General features: G+C 50.4%; 2 protein-coding genes across 3 annotated transcripts; both read right to left on the reverse strand.

The window, feature by feature from the left end:
- Positions 1 to 883: 883 nt before the first annotated feature.
- On the reverse strand, positions 884 to 20,390 carry HOGA1 (4-hydroxy-2-oxoglutarate aldolase 1). Of its 2 annotated transcripts, none has more exons than XM_037496429.2 (7): positions 19,835 to 20,390; positions 7,887 to 8,015; positions 7,554 to 7,681; positions 6,939 to 7,073; positions 6,598 to 6,694; positions 4,844 to 4,977; positions 884 to 1,104 (listed from the first exon to the last, which is right to left on the reverse strand). In XM_037496429.2, the coding sequence occupies exons 1-7, from the start codon at positions 20,043 to 20,045 to the stop codon at positions 955 to 957; spliced, it is 984 nt and encodes a 327-aa protein (XP_037352326.1). In that variant the 5' UTR covers positions 20,046 to 20,390; the 3' UTR covers positions 884 to 954. The 2 variants fall into 2 exon arrangements, with proteins under 2 accessions (XP_037352326.1, XP_054546066.1); XM_054690091.1 differs by having other exon boundaries at positions 1,066 to 1,104; positions 6,602 to 6,694.
- On the reverse strand, positions 14,788 to 16,080 carry CUNH10orf62 (chromosome unknown C10orf62 homolog). The gene has a single exon (XM_037496430.2). It carries the CDS (start codon positions 15,858 to 15,860, stop codon positions 15,147 to 15,149), a length of 714 nt encoding a protein of 237 aa, XP_037352327.1. The 5' UTR covers positions 15,861 to 16,080; the 3' UTR covers positions 14,788 to 15,146.
- Positions 20,391 to 20,625: the final 235 nt, after the last annotated feature.

A 20,625-nucleotide genomic window follows, 5' to 3' on the forward strand; every position in this document is an offset into this window, starting at 1 on the left:
CAATAAGCCTTTCTCTAGACCACCATTAATCTAACGCCTATGTTTCCTCAGTATTGTGAAGGCCTCTCTCGGAGCTGGACAAAAGCGACCTTGAGAATTTAATTACCTCTAGGAAGGTTCTGGATATCAGGACAGGAAGATCTGTATAGCAGTGGAGTGTCAATCTGTACATAGTCACACTACTTTAACTTATTAAACTTTATTGCAGTAACAAAGTAATTATTTTTAACAGTAAAAGCAGAGTAACTATAGGTGAGAGGAAAGGTTGGTCCTATCTCAGGCCAAGTCCTTCCCTAATGTTCCAGACATGGGTTAGCTAGAATAGTCTCCCAGAATGTAACTTTTATCCACCAGGTGTCATTATTTACCAATTCTGGCAAGCCACTGGTGCGTCTGTGCACTGGATGGTTGAGATCAAGGGTAGAGACAAGAACATGAGATGAATTAAAATAGATTGATTTAGGACAGGGTGCGACGGCTAGAATGCAGCTTGGGAGTCTTTCAAAGACCAGCAATGCTTTTCTCATCGGGTTTCCTAGCCCACCACTTCCTGGCCAGGAGTCAGAACTCTGGTTTTCTGGAGTAGCCCTACCTCCAGCTGCATTAGGCTAGACTCGGATTTGTATTCCCAAGTCTAAGTTGTCTTCCCTTGAGTGAAACACTGCCCAACTGCCCCCTGCCCTTCTCCCCTCTGGCACAGCAGAGAGACATGTAAGAAATGACTCCTTCCCAGACTGAAGGTCTCTAGAGACCCAGCGTATAGGACACAAATGCGTAAAGTCATGGGCTGTGAGAATAGGAAGTGAGCATGCAAGGCAGTGCCTGGTGAGAGGCCACTGGAGGACTAACAAGGGAAAGGAGCCTCCAGCCCTCCGGCCCATGTTCCTCTTCCGACGGCAGGTGCCAGGCAGCAGACTGAGGTGGGCTCGGGCCAGGCATGTCCCCTCCTTGCCCTCAGAGCCAGCCGTTGCTGGTGAAATCCATGCGCAGCTCCTCCTCCTGTGCGGGGCTCAGCTCCTGCAAGGGAGCCCGGCAGGGGCCTCCATAATAGCCAAGCCAGTCCATGGCTTTCTTCAGCCCGGGGATCCCGAAGCGCCGGGTCACCTGAGAAGTAGGACCTGTTAGAAGTGACCGTGGTGTCCCACACACACACATCTGGGACCCATACATGTGTCACTTTCAGAAAGGTAGGGTTCCTACCTGCCTTTCCTGGCAAAGTATCTCTCCCAAATCTATGACATTGAGGTAGATTGCAAATCCAGATTGAAAGACACAGAAGGCGGCTTGGCAGTAGAGAACAAGATGCTGAAAATGTAACAGGGTGGTCCCCAGGAAAGGGGGAGGTTCCCTGCCCCACCCAAGGGAGGGTGGAGCTGAGCAGGAAGAGGAGAAGCAGAAGAAGAGACTAAGGAAGGAAGCAGGATGGAGCCAGGAGACCTGGAGGAGGCACATGGAGCCTAGAGACACGTAAAGAAACTGCGCTTGTCTTTTGTTCGTGGACTGGGTGACACAGATGTGGGTGAGACCCATGGGGAGGTGACAATGGCAGCTTTTATCTTGATGTTGATTTTGCTCTTTTCCTTCTGGGCTTGTTTGGTTGTTTCTGACTCTTTTCTGTGGGTCCCCACTGGAAGATGCTTTAGACTTGTGGCAGGCTTTGGGGCCTTGCTCTGGTCCAATCCCATATGGATGGAGTTTTACCCACGAGGGGACGGGTAACTTTGGGTGCTTCATTTAGAAACTAGACTCTTTGCCTTACCTGTATTGTTTCCTAGTTTTTATTAAAGTTCCTTCCCATTAAAGTGTCATATGTTTTGTGTTGATGCAGCGGATGGCAGAACCCATTTAGAATAGGCAGGTTTGCGGGGTTTGGGATGCCCCTCTCCCTGTCCTATAACAAAAACTCAGATGAAGACAGGGAATCACCTCTTTTAGTTTTAGGCAAAAATCCACTCCCTCAGAGAGAATGGCATTCTGCCCTCAGGCTGCTCTGGAGAGCTAGCACACTGGTCTGAGCCCAGTTCCCCGGAAGCTAACCCAGGGCACACCCGGTCCAGAAAGTCAGGAGGAGAAGGGTCTACAAAAGTCTCTTGAAGTAGGATCCCCTCCTCACCTACTGCGCCCCTGACCCCAACTCTAAATGCCCTCATGGGAAAAATAATTCGTCATTGTCCAAGGAAGTTTGACTGCCTTGGTGGCCTTGAATCACTAACTTACCATCTCTGAGCAAATTCTCTTGTCTAAAAAATGAGGGAGTGGACGGCATGGTCTCAAAGGTCTTTCATTGTAACAGGGGACCTAAAGCTATTGTCCTTTAAACACAGAGCTTTACAGAAAACAGAGCAGCAAGTTTCTTTCCTTTTGCGATATAATTGGCTATTTCATACTGCATGGAAGTTTGTATGAATCCTTGACCACTTAAAAACTAAAAAAGTAATCATTACTTAATAATAAGTTTTATTTGGAGGGAAGTTTAAATATTTAGCTATATGAGCTTCACAAAAGGTAAAAATAAGAATTTGGGATCAAAAGTTTGGGAACAACTGGTGAATACTTAATAACTATTTACCCCTAGGCAGTAGGCTTCAGCAAGCAGGGACTCTTTCCTTAACAATGGGTGATAAGCCACCCTCCTCCCAAGCCTGGTCCCAATCAACATGTTCTAAGAATCTGGTGATTTTTCACCCAAAACTAGAAGAGAGAAAGCCCTGAGAGAGGGGATGGAAACAAGAAGTACCTAGAGGAAAATGTCCTCCCACAATATGGGTCTGAAGATCACTGATCCACCAGCTCTTTGGACCCTGAGAAAGGGCTGAATGCTTTGGGGGTAAAGACAGTGGAAAGTCCTAAATATAGCTGGGGCAGCAGGCCAACTGATGAGCAGGCAGAGGAAGCACACTGTGTTCGAACAGGGCAATAGGGTGACATCAAGAGGCCCTTGGGGTGGCTGAGCCTAGCGCCCCGGCAGGAGAAAGGTGTTCCAGGCATTCCTGAGTGCATGCCCAGAGCTGGCGCAGGAGGGGGCACAGAATGAAGAGTGGGGAAGATGACCTGCAGAGAGCCAAGACTGGCCACAAGCATCCTCTCTTCCCGAGGGGCAGCCGACGTTGCTCGCCTGTAAAGTGAGACAGCAACACCTACCCCACCCTGAACCTTCACCTCTAGGGAGACACACGTTTGCCTCCTCACTGTCCTTTCACTAAATCTCAGGTAATCTGCCCATTTGAGGTAAAAATTTAAGCTGTGAGCAGGACCTAGAGCCCACCTACCACTTCACCCAAACCAAACACTGTCTAGCTCTGTCTGAGCCATCACCTCGGATGTGAAGCCTAAGGGGACACCAAGAAAGTCAGTCATCAAGAAAAGTAGTATTTAGTGCCCCTCCCACTCCATGAAGATGGTCATGAAAGAGATCTCGCTCGTGAGGACAGTGAGAACTTTCTCCACTGTCCCCCCAACTCTACAGAAGTGGTGCAGTGGAGGCCACAGGGGCAGGTAAGTGGCACTCTCCCAGCCAGGAAGGCATCAGCAGACACCGAGAGCAAAACCGAGAGCAGAGTTAAATTACCAACACTTCCCCACAAGAAATCTCCAGGCCTAGATGTTTTCCCTGGAGAATTCTAAATAATATTTAAAGATTTAACACCACTCTACACAGTGGAGAAAATTTCTTCCAGAAAATAGAAGAGGAGGGAAGATGTCCAAGGGATTTATGAAGTTATTTTTATCCTGATATGAAAATCAGGGAAAAAGTTAATAAATGGGAGGAAGAAAGAAAGTAAAGGAGAAAAGGAAGGAGAGGGACAGGAAGGAAGCAATGAAAGATAGGGAGAAAACTGCATACAACAGCCAGCATGAATCTAGACAGAAATCCTTAACAGAGTATTAGCAAAGGGAACTCAGCAATATATAAAAAGATTCATACATCATGACTACATGGAATTCATTCCAGGGACATAGGTCTGGTTCAACATTTAAAAAATTAACCAGGCCTCCCTGCTGGTGCAAGGGGTTAAGTACAGCACTGTGAAGATGTCCACAGCCTCTGCAGCACAAGTTCTATCCCCAGCCGGTCAGGTAGCAGCCCACATGGCGCAGCAGACCTCTCCTGGCTCGCCCGCTGCTCCCCTCAGCAGTGTATTTCCATCGATCTGCCTGTTCAGTTTCCCACTCTGCCTCTGGTGAATCCTCTCACCCCCCGAACTTCTGGCCTGCACCCCAGTTCTTGTATGCATAAATAAATAAATCTTTAAAAAATTCTTTAAAAATTCAAAATTAATCAATGTAATCCACCATATTAACAGGGAAAATAACATAGTCATATCAATGCCGAGAAAGAATTTGACAAAATGCAACACCCATTCGTGATTTTAAAAACATTGTGAAAACTAGAGCAGAGGGGACCTTCCTTAACATGATAAAGAACATCTGCAAAAACCTACAGCTGACATTATACTTAATGGCAAAAGGCTAAATGCGTTCCCTAAAATCAGGAACAATGTCTGTTCTCACTTGTAAAGCTGATATAAAAGCCTCTAAGTAAGGTCCAGCATCACTTGTGTCACCACCGTCCAGGAGGCTTATTCTTGGACCTAAAAGGTTAGAATTTTAACTAGCTCCCTAATGAATTCCGGTGCACTTAAGCGTGAGACCCAGTGGGGCTCTGCTTTGTCTGAAGTCAAGATTTTCTGGGGAGGCACAAAGAGTGCCAACACTGGAATGTTCTCCAAAAGGACTTTCTGAAAGGAAAGACCCTGAGTCCAGCCTGCCTCCTGCTCCAATGAGGACATGGACCCCCCACCCTCACCCCACCCCTCATTGAGGCCATTGGTTGGGGGCTCACCGCAGTGTTTGGCTCAATGAGGCGGTGCTGCAGCTTCTGGGCATCTTCCCATTGCCCTGTGAGGCAGAGTCGCTCCAGCTGGCACACCTGAGCCCCCAGAACATTGGCCAGGGCACACACGCCCCCCACAGCTCCTGCCCCAGAGCAAGATGCAGAACATCAGCCAGAGCCTCTTCTCACAGAGCCCTACAGCGTGCCTTTATTTTGAGGAGATGGGATGTGGATTTCTGTGCTACCAGTTGGCCGTGTCAAAGCCATGCTCTGGAATTCCACAGAGTACCAGTTCCAGAGCAAAAAGCCATCAACACATTTGAAGCAGAATCTTGCAGGCTGAGGGGCAGGAAGCCAAACCAAAGGCAACTCAAGGACACTTCTTTCCCCTCTCCCACACTCTCCCCAGGAACGTCCCACCTGCCAGTTCCACCTCCAGAGTTCCTCCAATAGCCCCCTGACTCATCAGTCCTGGAAGGGGGTGGAGTAGATGGGGAATCTTTGCTCTTCTCAAATCTTAATCTCAGTGAACTGGGCCTGGGACAGCAGCAGGGGTTGGGGGTGGGGAGGAGTAGAAAGAGCTCTGGACACAGTCAGGAGACTGGGAATCCCCCCCATTGGCTGCACAAGTCCTAGACTTTCTCTGTTCTCTTTGTCCTCATTTGGGCAATGAAAGTGGCCTGACTGTGATCCCAGAAGTCCTTGCCACTTCTGCCAGCCTGTCAGTGTGATTCTCAGGCTAATTAGGAAATGACCTTTAGCACAGTGGCCTCAAGGCGGGAAAAGAAAGCAGGCAATTTGGGATGAGCTAATATAGCTGCTTTTACTGATACCCACTACATGCCAGACATCCTGCAGACACGAGGCCAACACTAATCCTCACACTGGCTCTGGTTTGACAGAGTAGAAACTCAGGTCCACAGAGCTAAATACCTTGTCATGCTGCACTCAGTGACTGAACGGAAGGGCTGATTCCCACTCAGTGCCCCTGCCTCCGGCATCTATGCTCTGTGCATCTATCCCACTCTCAGTAGTGAGGACAAATGGGCCCCTCTTCTTCCCCTGTACTTTAAGGACTGTGACATGGAAGAAAGGAGCTGTGCAAAGGCCTTAGACAGTGAGGCAATGTCTGCAGAGACCAGAGAGGATAGGAACCCCGCAGCTCTGGAGAAGTAGTTCAGATCTGCTCTGGCTTGGGCTTCCGCTGAAGGGAGCAGACGCTTCCCATCCCTCCACTCCCTGCAAGGGTCAAATCCAACTTGAACCCAAGGACCTTGAGCCCAAACAGACAAGAGCAGTTGGTCTAAGGGTGACATTCCTGGGATCCTGGACTGGAACAGAATTTGATCAGGCAGCTGAAGATCCTGGGCCCAACCCACAGATCTGACCACTTATTCCGCCCTGGGACCAGGGAGAAAGGAAAATGGACTCCGGGACTTGAGGGGAGGGGCGCCCAGGCCTCGGCCCTCAGAGAATGATTTACAAAATGAGATTAGAGGAGCTAAATTTGTCACCTAAGCAAGGAGCTGGGGATTTAGAGCAAATTGTTGGCACCCCTAGTTGAGCCCAGGATTGTCTACAGCCACCCTCTCCTACCCAACAAGGTCTTTCACAACCCCTCGGGCTCCAGACAAGCAAGCCGTGTGCCCTGCTTCTCACACTGGCGGCGACCCGCTGCAGACCCCGCCCTGGTCCTCACAGTCTCTCCTAGCAGACCCAGCTGCTGGTCACTCGTCACAGTGTGACAGCCTCAGGGGGCCTACCCACAGCATAGCCGGCCAGCAGGAAGCCGGCCGATCCAGCCAACACCTGGAAATCCTGCCTCCTGGTCTTGTGAACAATCAGCCCAATCCTGGTCACCTGCAACAGCACAGCAAACTGGGTGTGAGAGCTGGGCCCCGAGCCTCCCCCAGCCTGGGTGGGGGCTGGGCAAGCACGGAGCAGCAGAGTGCAGGTCCCAGAGAGATGCCCGGAAACCCTGAGAGTCCGCAAGACAGAACCCAAACAGTAGCCCTGGGCTGATGCGGATTCCAGGTTGGCCCCGAAATGGGTGGCAAAAGAGAAGAGGAAGAGGGAGCCCCAGCTAAGAGCAGCTGCCACTCACATCACCGCCACTGTCCTTGATGCCCACGATGTTCGGGTGCTGGGAGAGCGTGACCACCGCGTCCACAGGCAGGTCCAGCCCTGTGTTGCCCGGGACATTGTACAGCACCACGGGGATTGGAGAGAGGTCAGCCACCTGAGGGGCACAGAGGGGAGAGGGCAGCTGTGCCAGACCTGAGAGTCCCACTGCTCCTTGCCCGCCATCACAGGCCCAGGTCAGGGTCACCGCACAGGCCCCTCTCCTGCCCTGGGAGGCGCAGTGCCCAGAACTCAGACTGTGACCGTGGTAATGGGAAATATTTAGCGAGCGCTTTCTAGTACCAGGCAAGTTCTAAGTCCTTTACATTGCGAACTTCATGACAGCCCCACGAGAAAGATACCATTATTTCTCCCATATGGGAGGACAGGGAACTTTGGAACAGAGTGGTTAAGTGAGTCACCCAATATCACACAACTGCCACCTGGTGGCCTCCCCGGCTTTCCCATAGCTGCCCCTAGGGGAGGTGGGGCCACCACTCTGCTCCCAGCTGCTCTCATCTCTCCCCAGGCAGAGTGTCCACCTCATCTGACCTATTCTTAACCCCAGGTGTCAAAGCCATGTCCCCCTCACACCCACCTTGGTGTAGTGGTGAATGAGGGCAGCACTAGTCATGCGGCCACGATAGTAGCAAGGTGTCACCACCATGGCAGCGTCAGCCCCGACCTGGGCCATGCTCAAGGTCATCTCCACCGTGGCTTGAGTAGCTGCAGGGGAAAGAGTGTGTCTTCCCTCTGGGCCATGGAGGGTGAGAGGAGGAGGAGAAAGGGCTAGGAAGAAGGGCTGGACTAGAACCCCGGAGCAATCAGGGTGTGTAAAAGAGACAAAACAAGTATCTGAACCCAGCCCCAAGGTCAAGGAGCCATCCCCTGCCCCTCCAGCTACCCAGGGCCCAGGGCATTATGGCCTCACACTCGCAGCCAGAGCCAGCTAGCAGAAGCTTGTCCTTGGGCATGGCCTGGCGCACGCGGCTCACCACCTCCAGGCGCTCACTGCTGGTCAGGAAGGGGAACTCCCCGTTGGAGCCTTGGACCACGAAGCCTGCAAGAGAGGCTCCATCACGACCAGCCAACACCTTCCCATCCTCTGTGGACAACCAAGACATTGGTGCTTATACACTGGGGTCCCCACCTCTCCCCAAACCATAATTTTTTAATCCATTTCTTTCCCATCTTTGTTCTGCTACAGGGAGAATGTTTTTATCCCATTGCAACGACACCCTCCATACGATTTTTGTTGTAATGACAAGCTTTAGTCCTACCAAAAATAAGAGAGAATGTAATCCACATCCATGCCCAGTGCCCGTGCCCCCCTGCTGACCACCTCCCTCTTCCTCTTTCTGTTCTGACTCAGCAGTTGATTGTTCCCCTTCCTGTCTTTATATATTTGACATACCTATGAACCCCCAAACAAAATATAATATGGTTTTTGCCACTTTAAACTTTATAGAAATGGAATCAAACCTTTATAGCCTTCTGCAATTTGCCATTTTTGCTGAACATTATGTTTTGAGCTTTGCCCATTGCAGTAGACAAAGTTCTGATCCAGGCATCTTATCAGCTATATAACATTCTGTTGTGAGGTTAGACCACAATATATTTTTCATTCTCCCTTTGAGAACATTTAAAATGGTTCCACAGTTTTATTATTACAAACAATAGTGAGACACACATGTCTAAGAATTTCTCTACAGTTTAGACAGGTAGGTAAGTAGTTGCCAAGTCACATGTGCATGTCGCTTCGTGTGCTAACTTCTGTCAGATTAGCCAGGTCAGACCCCAGCAGCCCATAGAAGAAGAGTCTGCTAATGTCCATCCATGCCAACACTAGGTCCATCCATGCCAACACTAGGTATTGTCAGAACTAATTTTTGCCAGTTTTCTGGGTGAAAAATGACATCTCATTTTATTTTCCATTTTGACCAGTCATTTGAGTCATTACCAGTTTGACCAGTCATTTGAGTCATTACCAGTTTGACCAGTCATTTGAGTCATTACCAGTTAAAGCTGTCAACCCTTTAATATGCACGAGGGACCAGAAGAACTGATCCTCCTCCGCTGAATCTGAAGGAATTGTTAGTAAAATTATTTTCCTCTCAGCTTCCTCTGCCAAGAAGGAAGGAAGACAAGCACTGGACTCCAGTCCCCTCTGACTACTGAGCAAATTCTATTTTCTTTTCTTTCTCTTCTCTACCCCATTCCACTCAAAAAATATTTTTCTTAAATAGTTGACAAATACATCATGCAATATAAGATTTTACAGAAATCTTTAGGAGAAAGGAAAGAAAATAAAGCAGGGGGCAATATTAGCATACAAAATCCCTGCCATTCACTTGTGAGTGATGGGCCAGAAATTTGATTTGGAGCTTCCTGAAAGTCAAAGCTAAAAGGGAAATGTGGTCAACTGACAGTTATGCAGAACTCAAGATAAAAGCAAAGCAGCTGTTCTGGAGAAACACAGAGTTTCCTGGCACAGGGACCAAAGGAGACTGTTCCTGTGAGTCATGCTTAAGGGGACATAGTGTAATGTGGAGTCAACTTTACATCACAAACCTTTTCTCATGCTGTTCACTACATTATTAGATTCCACTGAGTGGATTCCAGAAAATCTCACTAGATGCTTAGCAGTCTCTTCCCTTCCTCCACCCCAGTTTTTTTTATTTTCTTGTTTGTTTTCACCTTGGCAGGGAACATCTTGAGGCAAATCGCTTTTGGCTTCTATAGGAATGCCTCCTCAGGACTGAGTCCTCTGTGTCAGGCTAGATGCTGAGCAGGAGCCTCCTTCTGTCTTGCTATGGAAGGTCCCAGTGCTTTCCCAGTGGGTCATCCCCAGGCATAGTGGTGCCAGCCCCAGAGAGGGCTTCAGTCACCACGATTAGATCAGCACCCTCTGATTTAAAGATCAAGGATTCAAAGATCGAGCTTTTGCTACTTCTTCAACTCAAATATCAAAGGCATCTTTCCCCATTCCACAACCCCCCCACCCCCGCCCCCATCCTGGGAGGGCTCTGGGACCAGTTCTTGCAATAGCGACTTTTTTTTTTTTGAAGATTTATTTATTTATACATACAAGAGCTGGGGTATAGGCCAGAGGTGTGTGGGGTGAGCTGACTCACCAGAGACAGAGTGGGGAGCAGAATAGGCTACTGAAATACACTGCCGAGGGGAGCAGTAGGCGAGACAGGAGAAGTCTGCTGCACCATGTGGGTCAGCTCCCTGGCCAGGGATCGAACTTGTGCTGCAGTAGCTGGTGATAGCTTGATAGCACCGAGACTTCGACCCCTGCACCACCAGGGAGGTCCACTCTAGCCATTTCTTTAGCTGTAGTCACTCACTCCCAAGTCACCCTTTGTTCTGTGCTCAGTTCCAAAAACCCCAGGACCCAAGGGTGGGCCTGGCCTAAACAACAGGACAGCAGGGTCTTGCATTCTGGGTGGTGAAGTTGTGCTCAAGACTCTATTGGCACAGCCCTCTCCCTCGGTCTCTTACAGGGGGCATCTGACCCAGGCCCACCTACCAAGAAGGAAGAGAAGCCGGGCTGGGAAGCACTGTCCCCCTCTGGCTGCTGATAGGGCAGCCCTACCTGATAGGGCTGTTTCAAAGGTTCAAACAAGAACATGAACAAGAAAGCACTTTGAGGTCTGTGAGCTAAGGTCACAAAGCCCCCCCACACACACACACACTCCTTTTCCTCACCTAGGTGTCCAGTTTCAGGCCCATGTGTAGAGAAGGGCCAGAGGGGAGGGAAAGGCCAGGTCTGTAGTTGGGGAGTGAGGAAAGTGAGAGGTGGAGAAGCAGGGCCCTCAACCCAGAGCCTGGCTTGAATGCAGGGCGGCCCCTCATCAGGTGAGCTCTTAGACCAAGACTTCCTCCAACTTCAGCTTCCTCAACTGAAAAATGGGTATATTAGTGTCCTCCTGAAAGAGTTGTTGTGAGATCGAAACAAGAAACTATTGGTAAAGTGGTTAGACTCAAACCTGGCTGGGCACAGTAATAGCTGCGGACAGGGGCTCAGGAGAAAGGGCTCAAGCCTCACATGCGAGGTGGAGGAGGAAGGAGAGAGGGAGAGGGCAGTTGGGAGGGAGCTGAGTCTGCGCTGGAAGGCCTCTCAGGACCCCTTCAGTGTTATGATGAAGAGCTCATTTGGAAAGCTCCCCTCCCTTGCCCCATCATTACGTGGCTGGCTGGGAAGACAGTGACCTGGGAAGGGACTGGGTGTTTGGACAAGGGAGGCACCAGCAATATAATATGGCCAAATGGAATAATAGTCTCTCTTTCATAAAAAGAGTCCCTATCACTGTCATGCACCTTGGCTCAGCGCTATGGCCACCTTCTCTGAGAAGTCTTCCAGGGATCCCTGCACTGGACATCTATCTTTTGAACTTCCTTACCCTGTCCTTTGCCCTTCTGTGTTGCCTACTCAAAAATGTACAGAGGGGCCTCCCTGATGGCGCAAAGTGTTATGTCTCAGCACTATGAAGCTATCAGCAGCCACTGCATACGAGTTTGATCCCTGGCCAAGGAGCTGACCCACATGGCACAGAAGACCTCTCCTGTTTCACCCACTGCTCCCCTCAGCAGTGTATTTCAGTCAGTCTGCCTGTTCTGTTCCCCACTCTGTCTCTTGTGAATCCTCTAAACCCCCACCCTCACCCCACCTCTGGCTACGTCCCAGCTCTTATATGCATAAATAAATAAATCTTTAAGAAAAAAAGTACAGAAATTTTCAGAACCCTTCAATCTTCCCCACCCCTGCCTGTGGGATTAGACAAAATTTCCCAAACTTGTCTCCCCTGTAAAACAGGAAATTGGATTTCTCCTGAGTCCTACCTGGTTCTGAGCTTTGGAGTCACATTCCTGGCTTTTCTTCCTACCTTTGCCTAGTTTTAAGTGTCCCCTTCAGCCCAGACCCCCAGACATTCTGCCAGCTTCCTGCCCTGCACCTTTGCTCATGCTGTTCCTTCTGCCTGAACACCTCCCTAGCAGCTCCGAAAAAGCTCCCGGGGCCACAGCCTTGCCCAGATACTTCCCCCGACTCCAAAACATTTTGTTCCTGCATAGCACTAAAATCACCAGGGTCAGGGATTGTGTCCCCTCCTTTTGGAGACATCCTCAGAGGGGACATAAGGTAATGTGTCTCCATGATACCTCACACATTGCCTGTTGAGGAACATTTGGCCAACTTGTAAAAAAGAAAAATTGTCCCAAACATAATGGGGGGTCAGAACTTTTCATGATGTAACTCATAACCTCCCACTGGGAAGAAATGAACATTCCTGATAAAACACTTCAGCAATTTCCTGATGAACTTTAAGGGAATTAATCCTTGCTCTGGGAAACAGCCACCCTCTCTACCCAACTCCCACCCCAAATCCTTCCTTCACCCACCCCAGCCCCCCTCACCCCACTCACTGCCAGCCACCGATGACTCTCAGGCAAGGGTCGAGGGCTGTTAACTACTTTTCTTTGTATTTAGTTTAGCAAGGATTTCACTGGTCACTTATGAAACTCTCCAGTAGAACAAACTTAACAGTTAAAAGCTGTTTTCTTGTAATGTGACTGTAATGAAACTTTGACATGCACTCATAACTAAATTATCTGAAAACTGTTCTCTGTACTTCTAGTTTTGAACTACTTTTAAACTTATATAAAAGTTGCTCTTATACATTCAAAAAAGATAAACACATGCAATTTGCAGCAACATGGATGGCGCTGGAAGGGCTCATGCTCAGCAAAATAAGCCAGAAAGAAAAAGAAAAATACCGGATGGTCTCACTCATAGCAGGAATCTAGAAAACTTAAATAAGGGACCAGGAAAAAGAATAACTATAAGAAAGTGAAAATCAACATCAACAAACAACTATGAACCAGAGACACTCTATGGGGGGTGGAGGGTAGGGAAAGGAGAGATTGGGGTCAAAATAAGGGGGTTGTAATTGTATGGGGAATATAAAAGTAAAATTTAAATAAAAAATAAAGTAAAATATATTTTTAAAAAAGATGCTCTTATAGTACAGTACAGGGGACTTCCAAGCAGCCCTCACCCAGCCCCCACTAATGACAACAGCTATAAGTATTCCTATAGAGTACAATTATCAGGACCAGAGAATTCATATTGGTACAATACTATTTTATCTAAATTTAGCCAGTTTGAAATTTTAAAGAGTCCAAAGTCATAATTAGGTAAACTGAAATTTCATGTCAAGCTTTGATGAAAGGATTTACCTTCTAGATAGAGCAGGTATTTTATGCATTTTAACCATCACTTTTAGAAACCAAATCTTACCCACTCTTGCCTTTTGTTAAATGTACAAATCACCAACATTTTCCAGTGTCATTGATCTTTTTTCTAGTTAAGATTACAAAGAGGGCCTCCCCGGTGGCGCAGCGGTTGAGCGCTGGGTTGCGAAGCTGCCCACAGCCTCTGCAGCCCTGGTTCCATCCCCGGCTGCTCCCCTGCTGCTCCCCAGATGCTCCCTGGCCGCTCCCCGGCCACCGGAGGAGGGTCCCACATGACGCGCAGACCTCTCCTGCCGCCCGCTGCTCCCCTCAGCAGTGTACTTCGGTCCTTCTGCCTGCTCTGCTCCCCGCTCTGGCTCTGGTGAATTCTCTCACCTTCCTGCACTTCTGACTGTACCCAGTGCTTGTATAAAAATAAATAAATAAATAAATCTTTAAAAAAAAAAAGAAAAGACTACAAAGAATTTTAAGTATACAAATATAGCAGCATTGACATAGTTACTTTTAACAATGTCAGAAATAGTCAAATACTCTCAACTCTGCGCCATAAAATCAACTGACCACATTTAGGGAATTTACAGATTTATCCAACCTTTGCAGTGATTCTGGGCACCTTCTCCCTAGGGTTTGAGTTCCTCATGTTGGGAACTGATGATAAATAATAGATACAAAAAGTAAGAGATTTCTATATCAAGGAGTCACTTAGAATTAGTGTGGTGTAGCTGACCTGGCTCGGGTTTCAGTGGAGCAGGCAGCCACATTTCACTGCCTGGTTGGCGATCACCCCAACCCCAAAACAGTTTCTTAGGACCCAGGGAAAGGAGGCAGGGAGAGTCCAGGTTTGCAGGAAGGCACAGAAAGTGTCAGGACATGTGGCTAGAAGACAGATAAATGTGAGAGAAGCTCTATGGGGAACAGGGGCTTTGGATCGGAGGTCATCACAGGGCAGGAAACTGGGGTACAGGCTTTGGAGTCAGGCAAAGCTGGTTTCTAACAACAGTAGCATCACTTATTCTCTATCTCAGCGAATTCTATTTCTGAGCTTCAGGCCACAATTAACACAGGGCATGGCATATAATAAAAACTAAAAAAAAAAAAAAAAAAAACAGAGGGAGCTTCTGATGGTGCTAGTAATACTAGTTAGTAGTGCTAACAACAGTGAGGCTGGTAGCTCTAGGCCCAACCATAGCAGTTCTGGAGATAGCTGGCGAAGATGTGCTAACACAGATCCCACTGGGCCCGGGAAGCAGGCTGGGCAAGGAGAGAGCTGTGGTGTGGGATACCACAGGCCTTCAGAAACAGCAGACTAGGTGGGGACAGCACCAGGCTGACAGGGCCTACCTCCCACCCGCTTGCTCTCTTCTGAGAGCCTCTCTCTCCATCTCTCCCAACACCTGACTGCTTCTCTCTTCCCTCAGTAGCCCATCCCCAGAACCTGGGACTTGGGGAAGCTATTTGATGGAGTCTCGAAAAAGCCATTGGCCTTAAGCCAAGTTCCCCACCAAGAGGACTGTGGGAGAAGGACCCCTCTCTCCCCACGCCCACCCAGATGTGAGACCCGTCCCAGAGTTCCCCCACTCCAACACAGAGGGAGGGTGTACAAGGCTTTATTGGCTTAGTTCCAGGCACTAGGCTTCAGTGTGGGGCTCTCCGCTGGTCCTGGATCTGCCTCAACTGTCCTCTCCGTGGGTCTCCAGGGGCCTCTGTCTGCCTCAGCTGCTTGGCTTCCTCCCAGCTTTCCCTCCAGCAGGGACCATCCTCGGTGGCAGACACCTCTCATGGAGTTAAAGGTGCCAGGACCCCTGTGGGGGCCTGAGTAAGAAGGGATTTGAACGGCACCTCACTCTGGGCCATGTGGGCTTCCCCACAGGAGAGAAAACAGGCCTGCATATGTGTGCCAGCCCTGCTGGGGGAAGGGGCGTCCCGTCGATGGCTAGGTGGACTCAAAGGGGCCATAGTTCTGGTGGCTGCGGTTGGGCAGGCTGTGGCTGTGGTGGCTGGGGTGGCCTGGATGATTCTGGTGGCTGTGGTGACTGTGGCCGTGGAGGGTGTGGGAGTGGTTCATACCCGCTACGGTCGTTTCCCTCTGGGTAAGGAAATTCCCTTTCAGCTTCAACTCCACCTCCTCAAGAGCCTTCAGCTCATCCTGGTTGATGTCCTTGGTCTCCAGGTGGCCTGTGTGCTGGTAAGCGGAGGCGCGCTGCAGCATGGAGCTGGCCAGCTGCCGCCCCAAGGTGTCAATGTCCTTGGTGCAGGCGGACACGGCGGCCCACGTGGCTTCGTCCGTGGAGGAGGATTTTCCAGTCTCCTTGTGGGTCTCTTTGATCATGGAGGTCCCTGACATCCTCTGCTTGCTGGTGAAGGACTCACGGTGAAGAGTGGAGCTCCCTTGCTTGGAAGTGAAGGTCTCCACGCGGATGGTGGTGTTGGCCTCTCCACTGCCACCCTCCAGCTGGGGGCCAGTGCTGCTGCTGCTGGGGGCTGTGGCCATGTTGCTGCAGGTGGCCAGCTTCTCTTCCGAGAGGCGGCTGAAGTGGGATTTGATCCAGTTCTCATTCTTTGTTCTGTGGCACTCTGGCAGCTCCTGCTCCTCCCGTGCAGACCCAGGGACTGTCTTCTTTCTCCTCTTCCTATGAGCCCACAGCATGAAGCTTCCACCTCCTAGGAGTAGGAGGGTCCCCAGCACCACCTTGCATGATGGTTGCTGGATAAACTCCAGGAAGGTCTCCAGGACCCCACTCCACACAGGCAGACCTAAGAGCACACTGGGATTGGGGGAGCCCAGGTGAAATGGTTCATGCTTGGGAGGGCCAGGCTCCCAGAGGGTGTCTGGCAGGTGGTGTCCCCTGTTTCCCCCTCCCTAGGTTGCCCCTCCCTCCTCAGCAATGGACCCCATTGTGAGGAAGGCGGTTGGGGGGCAGGGTAGGGAAAGGCCACAACATCCCTCAAGTCCAGTCTGGCAGGCATCTCCCTCAAGTCTTGTCCTCAGGCCTCTGGCCTATCTCCCACCCTGACACCTGTCCCCAAGGCCAGTGGAAGGGCAGCTACCCTAATTGTGAGTCCCTTCTACCTTCTGCTTATGACCCATTCTGCCACTCAATTCTTCTCAGCTGCCAGTCTGGTGGAAGGCCCTGACTTGGAGAACATAAAGTCTGTCTAGCGGCCGCCGGGGCAGAGGCTGCTAGATCAGGCTGACCATCACTGACAGACCCTCTTGGCTGAGCTAGTACCTGAGGCCTGTGTCTCCCTCGGTCAGTTTTGCGTTTTCCATCTCCACTTGTCGGCCCCAATCTCATAACAGAGCAAGGCTCAGAGGAAAGGGGCCCAGGAGGGAGTTCATTCTGGAATAACGTGAGGTCACAATTGTAGGCAAACAAGCAATGAACTGAGAAGGCAGAGGGCATAGGACGGGAGATATCACTGGGGGGCAGTTCCCCGGGCCACTCCAGGATGGGGGCTGCTACCTCTTGCTTTAGTGAGGAAAACTTGCAAACTTAAAATTGTGGGTCCCCCACCCCTCATGGGCACAGTTCAGGTTGTGAAGAGGCAGGGCAACCCACCGGGCTCTCCGTTGGCGACCAAGTTAGACCTGAATTAGACCCAAGTCTTCTCAGAGTAGAAACAGGCCTGGGTCACTCTAGTTTTCCTCCCTCACTCCTGCCATGTCCCTGAGCCATCTAACACGGTTTTCTGAACGAAGAAATGCCAACGAAAAATTGTAAAAATTGTGATATTTTGCACAAAATATTTTCTTGAACAATACACAAAAATATTATATCTTACAGCAAAGATGGTGTATCTCGCAACAAGAAACCTTGGTCTACTCTACACACTAAAGGAATAAGACACAAGCTTAAAGCTTCGTGGGGAACAGCGTTTCCCCAGTCCCGCTGCAGTAGCTCTGTGGTCATACACCAACCTCGTTTGGAAATAACAATTCAAAGTTCATCTTTGAGGTTGTTTGTTGGTGTGAGTTCAGGGCCACGTGGCCCTTCTGCAACAACCCCACCAGCCAGTCTCTAGTTAGAATTGTTATTTTAAAATAATACTTGATTCAGATAATTAGTACAATGCTTTAAAGAAAAAAAAAAAAGGAGGGAGAATGTTTTGGACAAGCCTTCCAGAGTAATCTCCAACTTTCCCTATTCAAGAGTAGGTTCCTGCCTCCTCCCCGAGGCCCTGGAATGAGATAGGTAGTGGTTCCCCTTTCTGTCCCTGAGTGTTGGGTTGCAATGCCTGTCCCAGGGGCTAGAACGGAGCAGGTGAAACAGATTTTAGAGCTAACGTTGTTCACCTCTCCTTCCAGGCCATCTCCTGTGTACTGCAGCAGTGTCAGGACCCTGTGACTTTACATTCTCCAAGTCAGGGCCTGTTAGACTCCTCAGCAGGAAGATGGAGAACGCTGTAGCTCAGTTTCCATTCTGCAATGAGGGAGCTCATTGTAGAATGTTTTAAGAGGATTTAAGAGGTATAGTGATTTCCCTAAGGTCCCCATAACTGGCATAACCAGGATTCTTACCCTACTTTTCTAACTCTAGATGCTGGGCTTTTTCTATGCCACCCACCCCCTGTATGTGAGCGAGATGAGGTGGAGGTTGCATGGGAGATGAACTAGCATCCCACGGCTGCCAAGTCCACTGCTGCTTGTGCTCTGGGTACCCTGATGCCCTTAGCAGGGATGGGCGGGCGGGCAGGTGAGCAGGGTGCAGAGCAGAGGCTTGGGGGTCTCTGTGGATTCCCTGAGTGACAGGCAGACACTAGGCACCATGTCCACTCTCCCTGCCCCCTGCACTGGCTTGTCCTTGAACTCAGAAGGCAAAGCAGAGACTTTTCCCTCTCAGATAGAAGGAGCATCTTGCTTTGCCTCAAGAGATCTAGGCCTGGGCGCAAACCTTCAGTCCCCAATGAGCCGAGTTCCAGCAGAAATTAGTCTGTTCATTGCTCAGTGTGGGGCCCAACAGGACATTCGCTGTCCCCAGGGAAAGGTCACATCCTGTAGCACTGAGACATGAAGGACATTGGTCAGGCCAGTGGTCACTGTCACAAAGCAACTGTGGCCACAGTCACCTTACTAATAATTGTTATCTTTATAATAATTGTTATCACTGGATCGATACCCACTGATCTATCTCACACTTTAGAATTTGCAGCACGCTTTCATTTGCACTCTCAGATTTTTCTCCCCACCATCCTGTGACCAGGCATTACTACTCCACGGGGAGACTGAGGCTTGGCAAGATCGTCTCTCCACCAAGCCAGTGGCAGAGCTGTGTGATACGAATCCAGACCCCATTTTTTTTTTTTTTTTAAGATTTATTCATTGGGGCCTCCCTGGTGGTGCAGCGGGTTAGGCACGGCGCTGTGAAGCTGTCTGCAGCCTCTGTAGGGTGGGTTTGAGTCCCGGCCAGCCAGGGAGATTCCCACATGGCACAGCAGACCTCTCCTGTCTCGCCCCCTGCTCCCCTCAGCAGTGCTTTCAGTCTTTCTGCCTGTTCTGCTTCCCACTCTGTCTCTGGTGAATCCTCTCACCTTCCCACATCTCTGGCCTGTACCCCAGCTATTGTATAAATAAAAAATAAATCCTTAATAAAAGAGATTTATTCATTTATGCATACAAGAACTAGGGTGCAGGCCAGAGGTATGGGGGGATAAGAGGATTCACCAGAGACAGAGTGGGGAGCAAAACAGGTGGATTGACTGAGATACACTGCTGAGGGGAGCAGCGGGCGAGACAGGAGAGGCCATGTGGGTCAGCTCCCTGGCCTGGGATCGAATTCAGGCCACAGTGGCTGGCAGGGTAGGCCCTAGACCCTTAACTGCTCCTACACATGGCATCAGTTGGAGCCATTCCATCCCCAACTATTTGCTGGTGCAGCGACTCAGCAGTCGGGAGCAGGGGGATGAAACCCAGCATGGGAACAGTCAGACCCGAGTTCAAACTGTAGCTCAGCAACATTCAAGCTGCAAGACCTCATGCCGTGACTATCACTTGGAGAACCAGCTCCCATCTGTGAAATGGGGCTATTGTGAGTCCCGCCTCTGGGCCCAGCCCTGGCTGATGGAGGGGACAGGCAGGCAAGGACTTGCATACCTTCATTTATGGTGCCAATGACTGTATGTATGTTGAGTGTCACAAATATGACCTGGTCCTTGCCCTCAGAGAGGGGAGGTCCAGGTGTAAAGGGGGAAATGAGTCAGAGAATCCGGAACAGGAATTAATTCTTCACCCAGAAGGGAATCAAGCAAGGCTTTGAGGGAGATGAGCCAGCTGGCTGGACACCCGGGTACTGGTGCCATTTCCACCTGCACAGAGTCCACAAGGACTTTCATACCCATTGTTATTGTGAGCCCAAAATGACATGGGCTAAGGGACTTTCACAGTTTACAACTGGGGAAACTGAGGCAGGCAGATTCAGTCCTAGGTCACAGGCCACAGGGAGCTACCTTTGTGTCTCCTTACTCCAGCCAATGCCCCCTATTCCTCTCCCATAGTAAAATGACCCCCCAGTGTCCAGCTGTCCCTGGGCAGCGCAACAGAGCCTGTGTGCTCTCCTCTGTCCCTGGCTGAGGAGATGTGTCATTCACTTGTCCCCCGACTCTCACATGGACAGGCCCACTTACCTCGGAAAGGGAAGGTGCCCAGTTTGTGCAGATTCTCCTCCAGTTTCCCATAGTCCACCTCTGAGGTGGCAGTGAAGGGGGTGGTCACAGGGGGGTAGATGCCCGCGATGTCTACCTTCTTCCCCTCCCCTGAGGGCCGGCTCCCCACTTTCTTGGACAAGCCCCTACTCAGCCCTGGCCTCACAGATGTCCAGACTCGGGGACCCAGCATCTCTGCAGGAGGCCTGAGGCCCAGCTGGTCTCTGCCCCCAACTGAGACTGAGTCTGGACTCCTTCCTACCCCTGTTAATGATCAATGTGTCTAGTTAAAAATTTGCTGCCCCCTGACTTTTAGGCACTGGGGCAGACCCGGGAGAGGTGTCCTGGGGCCAGAGGCCAGACTGATAGGCTCCAGGGCGTCCTCCCTCCACTTGGGAAGCAGCCGGATATGTGCCGCAACCCAGGGTCCCTCTGACCAGATGGAAAGCTGACTCCTGGGATACCAACACTAAAGGGATCTCCAGTGGGACCTGGGCCTTCCTCCTTCCTCCCGCGATTCCCAGCCAGGAGCCCACCAGCTTCCGCATGGCTGTTGTGCTTGTGCGACTGGTGGAGCCCATTGGCTGAGCCAGCTCTGCCCTGTGGGAGGAGCTGCACCTCGGCCTGTGATGGCCTCCCCTCAGCTGCCTCGCCCCCTGCCAGACTCCTCCTGCCAAGGCTGTCACTTGACAGGCCTGTGCCCGCCACATGAGGGAGCCGGGCTCAGGATGAGTCCCTGGAGTGCTTGGAGAAGCTGATCCACGCTGGGGGTT

Source organism: Talpa occidentalis, unplaced genomic scaffold (genome assembly GCF_014898055.3).
Source record: "Talpa occidentalis isolate TD23 unplaced genomic scaffold, MPIMG_talOcc4v2.1 talOcc4.8, whole genome shotgun sequence".
NCBI lineage: Eukaryota > Metazoa > Chordata > Mammalia > Eulipotyphla > Talpidae > Talpa > Talpa occidentalis.

Excerpts from the sequence above, each read along its gene's own strand:
- CUNH10orf62 (XM_037496430.2), bottom strand. The coding sequence starts at position 15,860 with ATGCTGTGGGCTCATAGGAAGAGGAGAAAGAAGACAGTCCCTGGGTCT.
- HOGA1 (XM_037496429.2), bottom strand. The coding sequence starts at position 20,045 with ATGCTGGGTCCCCGAGTCTGGACATCTGTGAGGCCAGGGCTGAGTAGG. Across the intron at positions 7,074-7,553 it reads TCATTCACCACTACACCAAG|GTGGCTGACCTCTCTCCAAT; the intron begins GTGGGTGTGAGG and ends TGTGCCCCTCAG. Across the intron at positions 1,105-4,843 it reads TCATTGAGCCAAACACTGCG|GTGACCCGGCGCTTCGGGAT; the intron begins GTGAGCCCCCAA and ends CCTACTTCTCAG.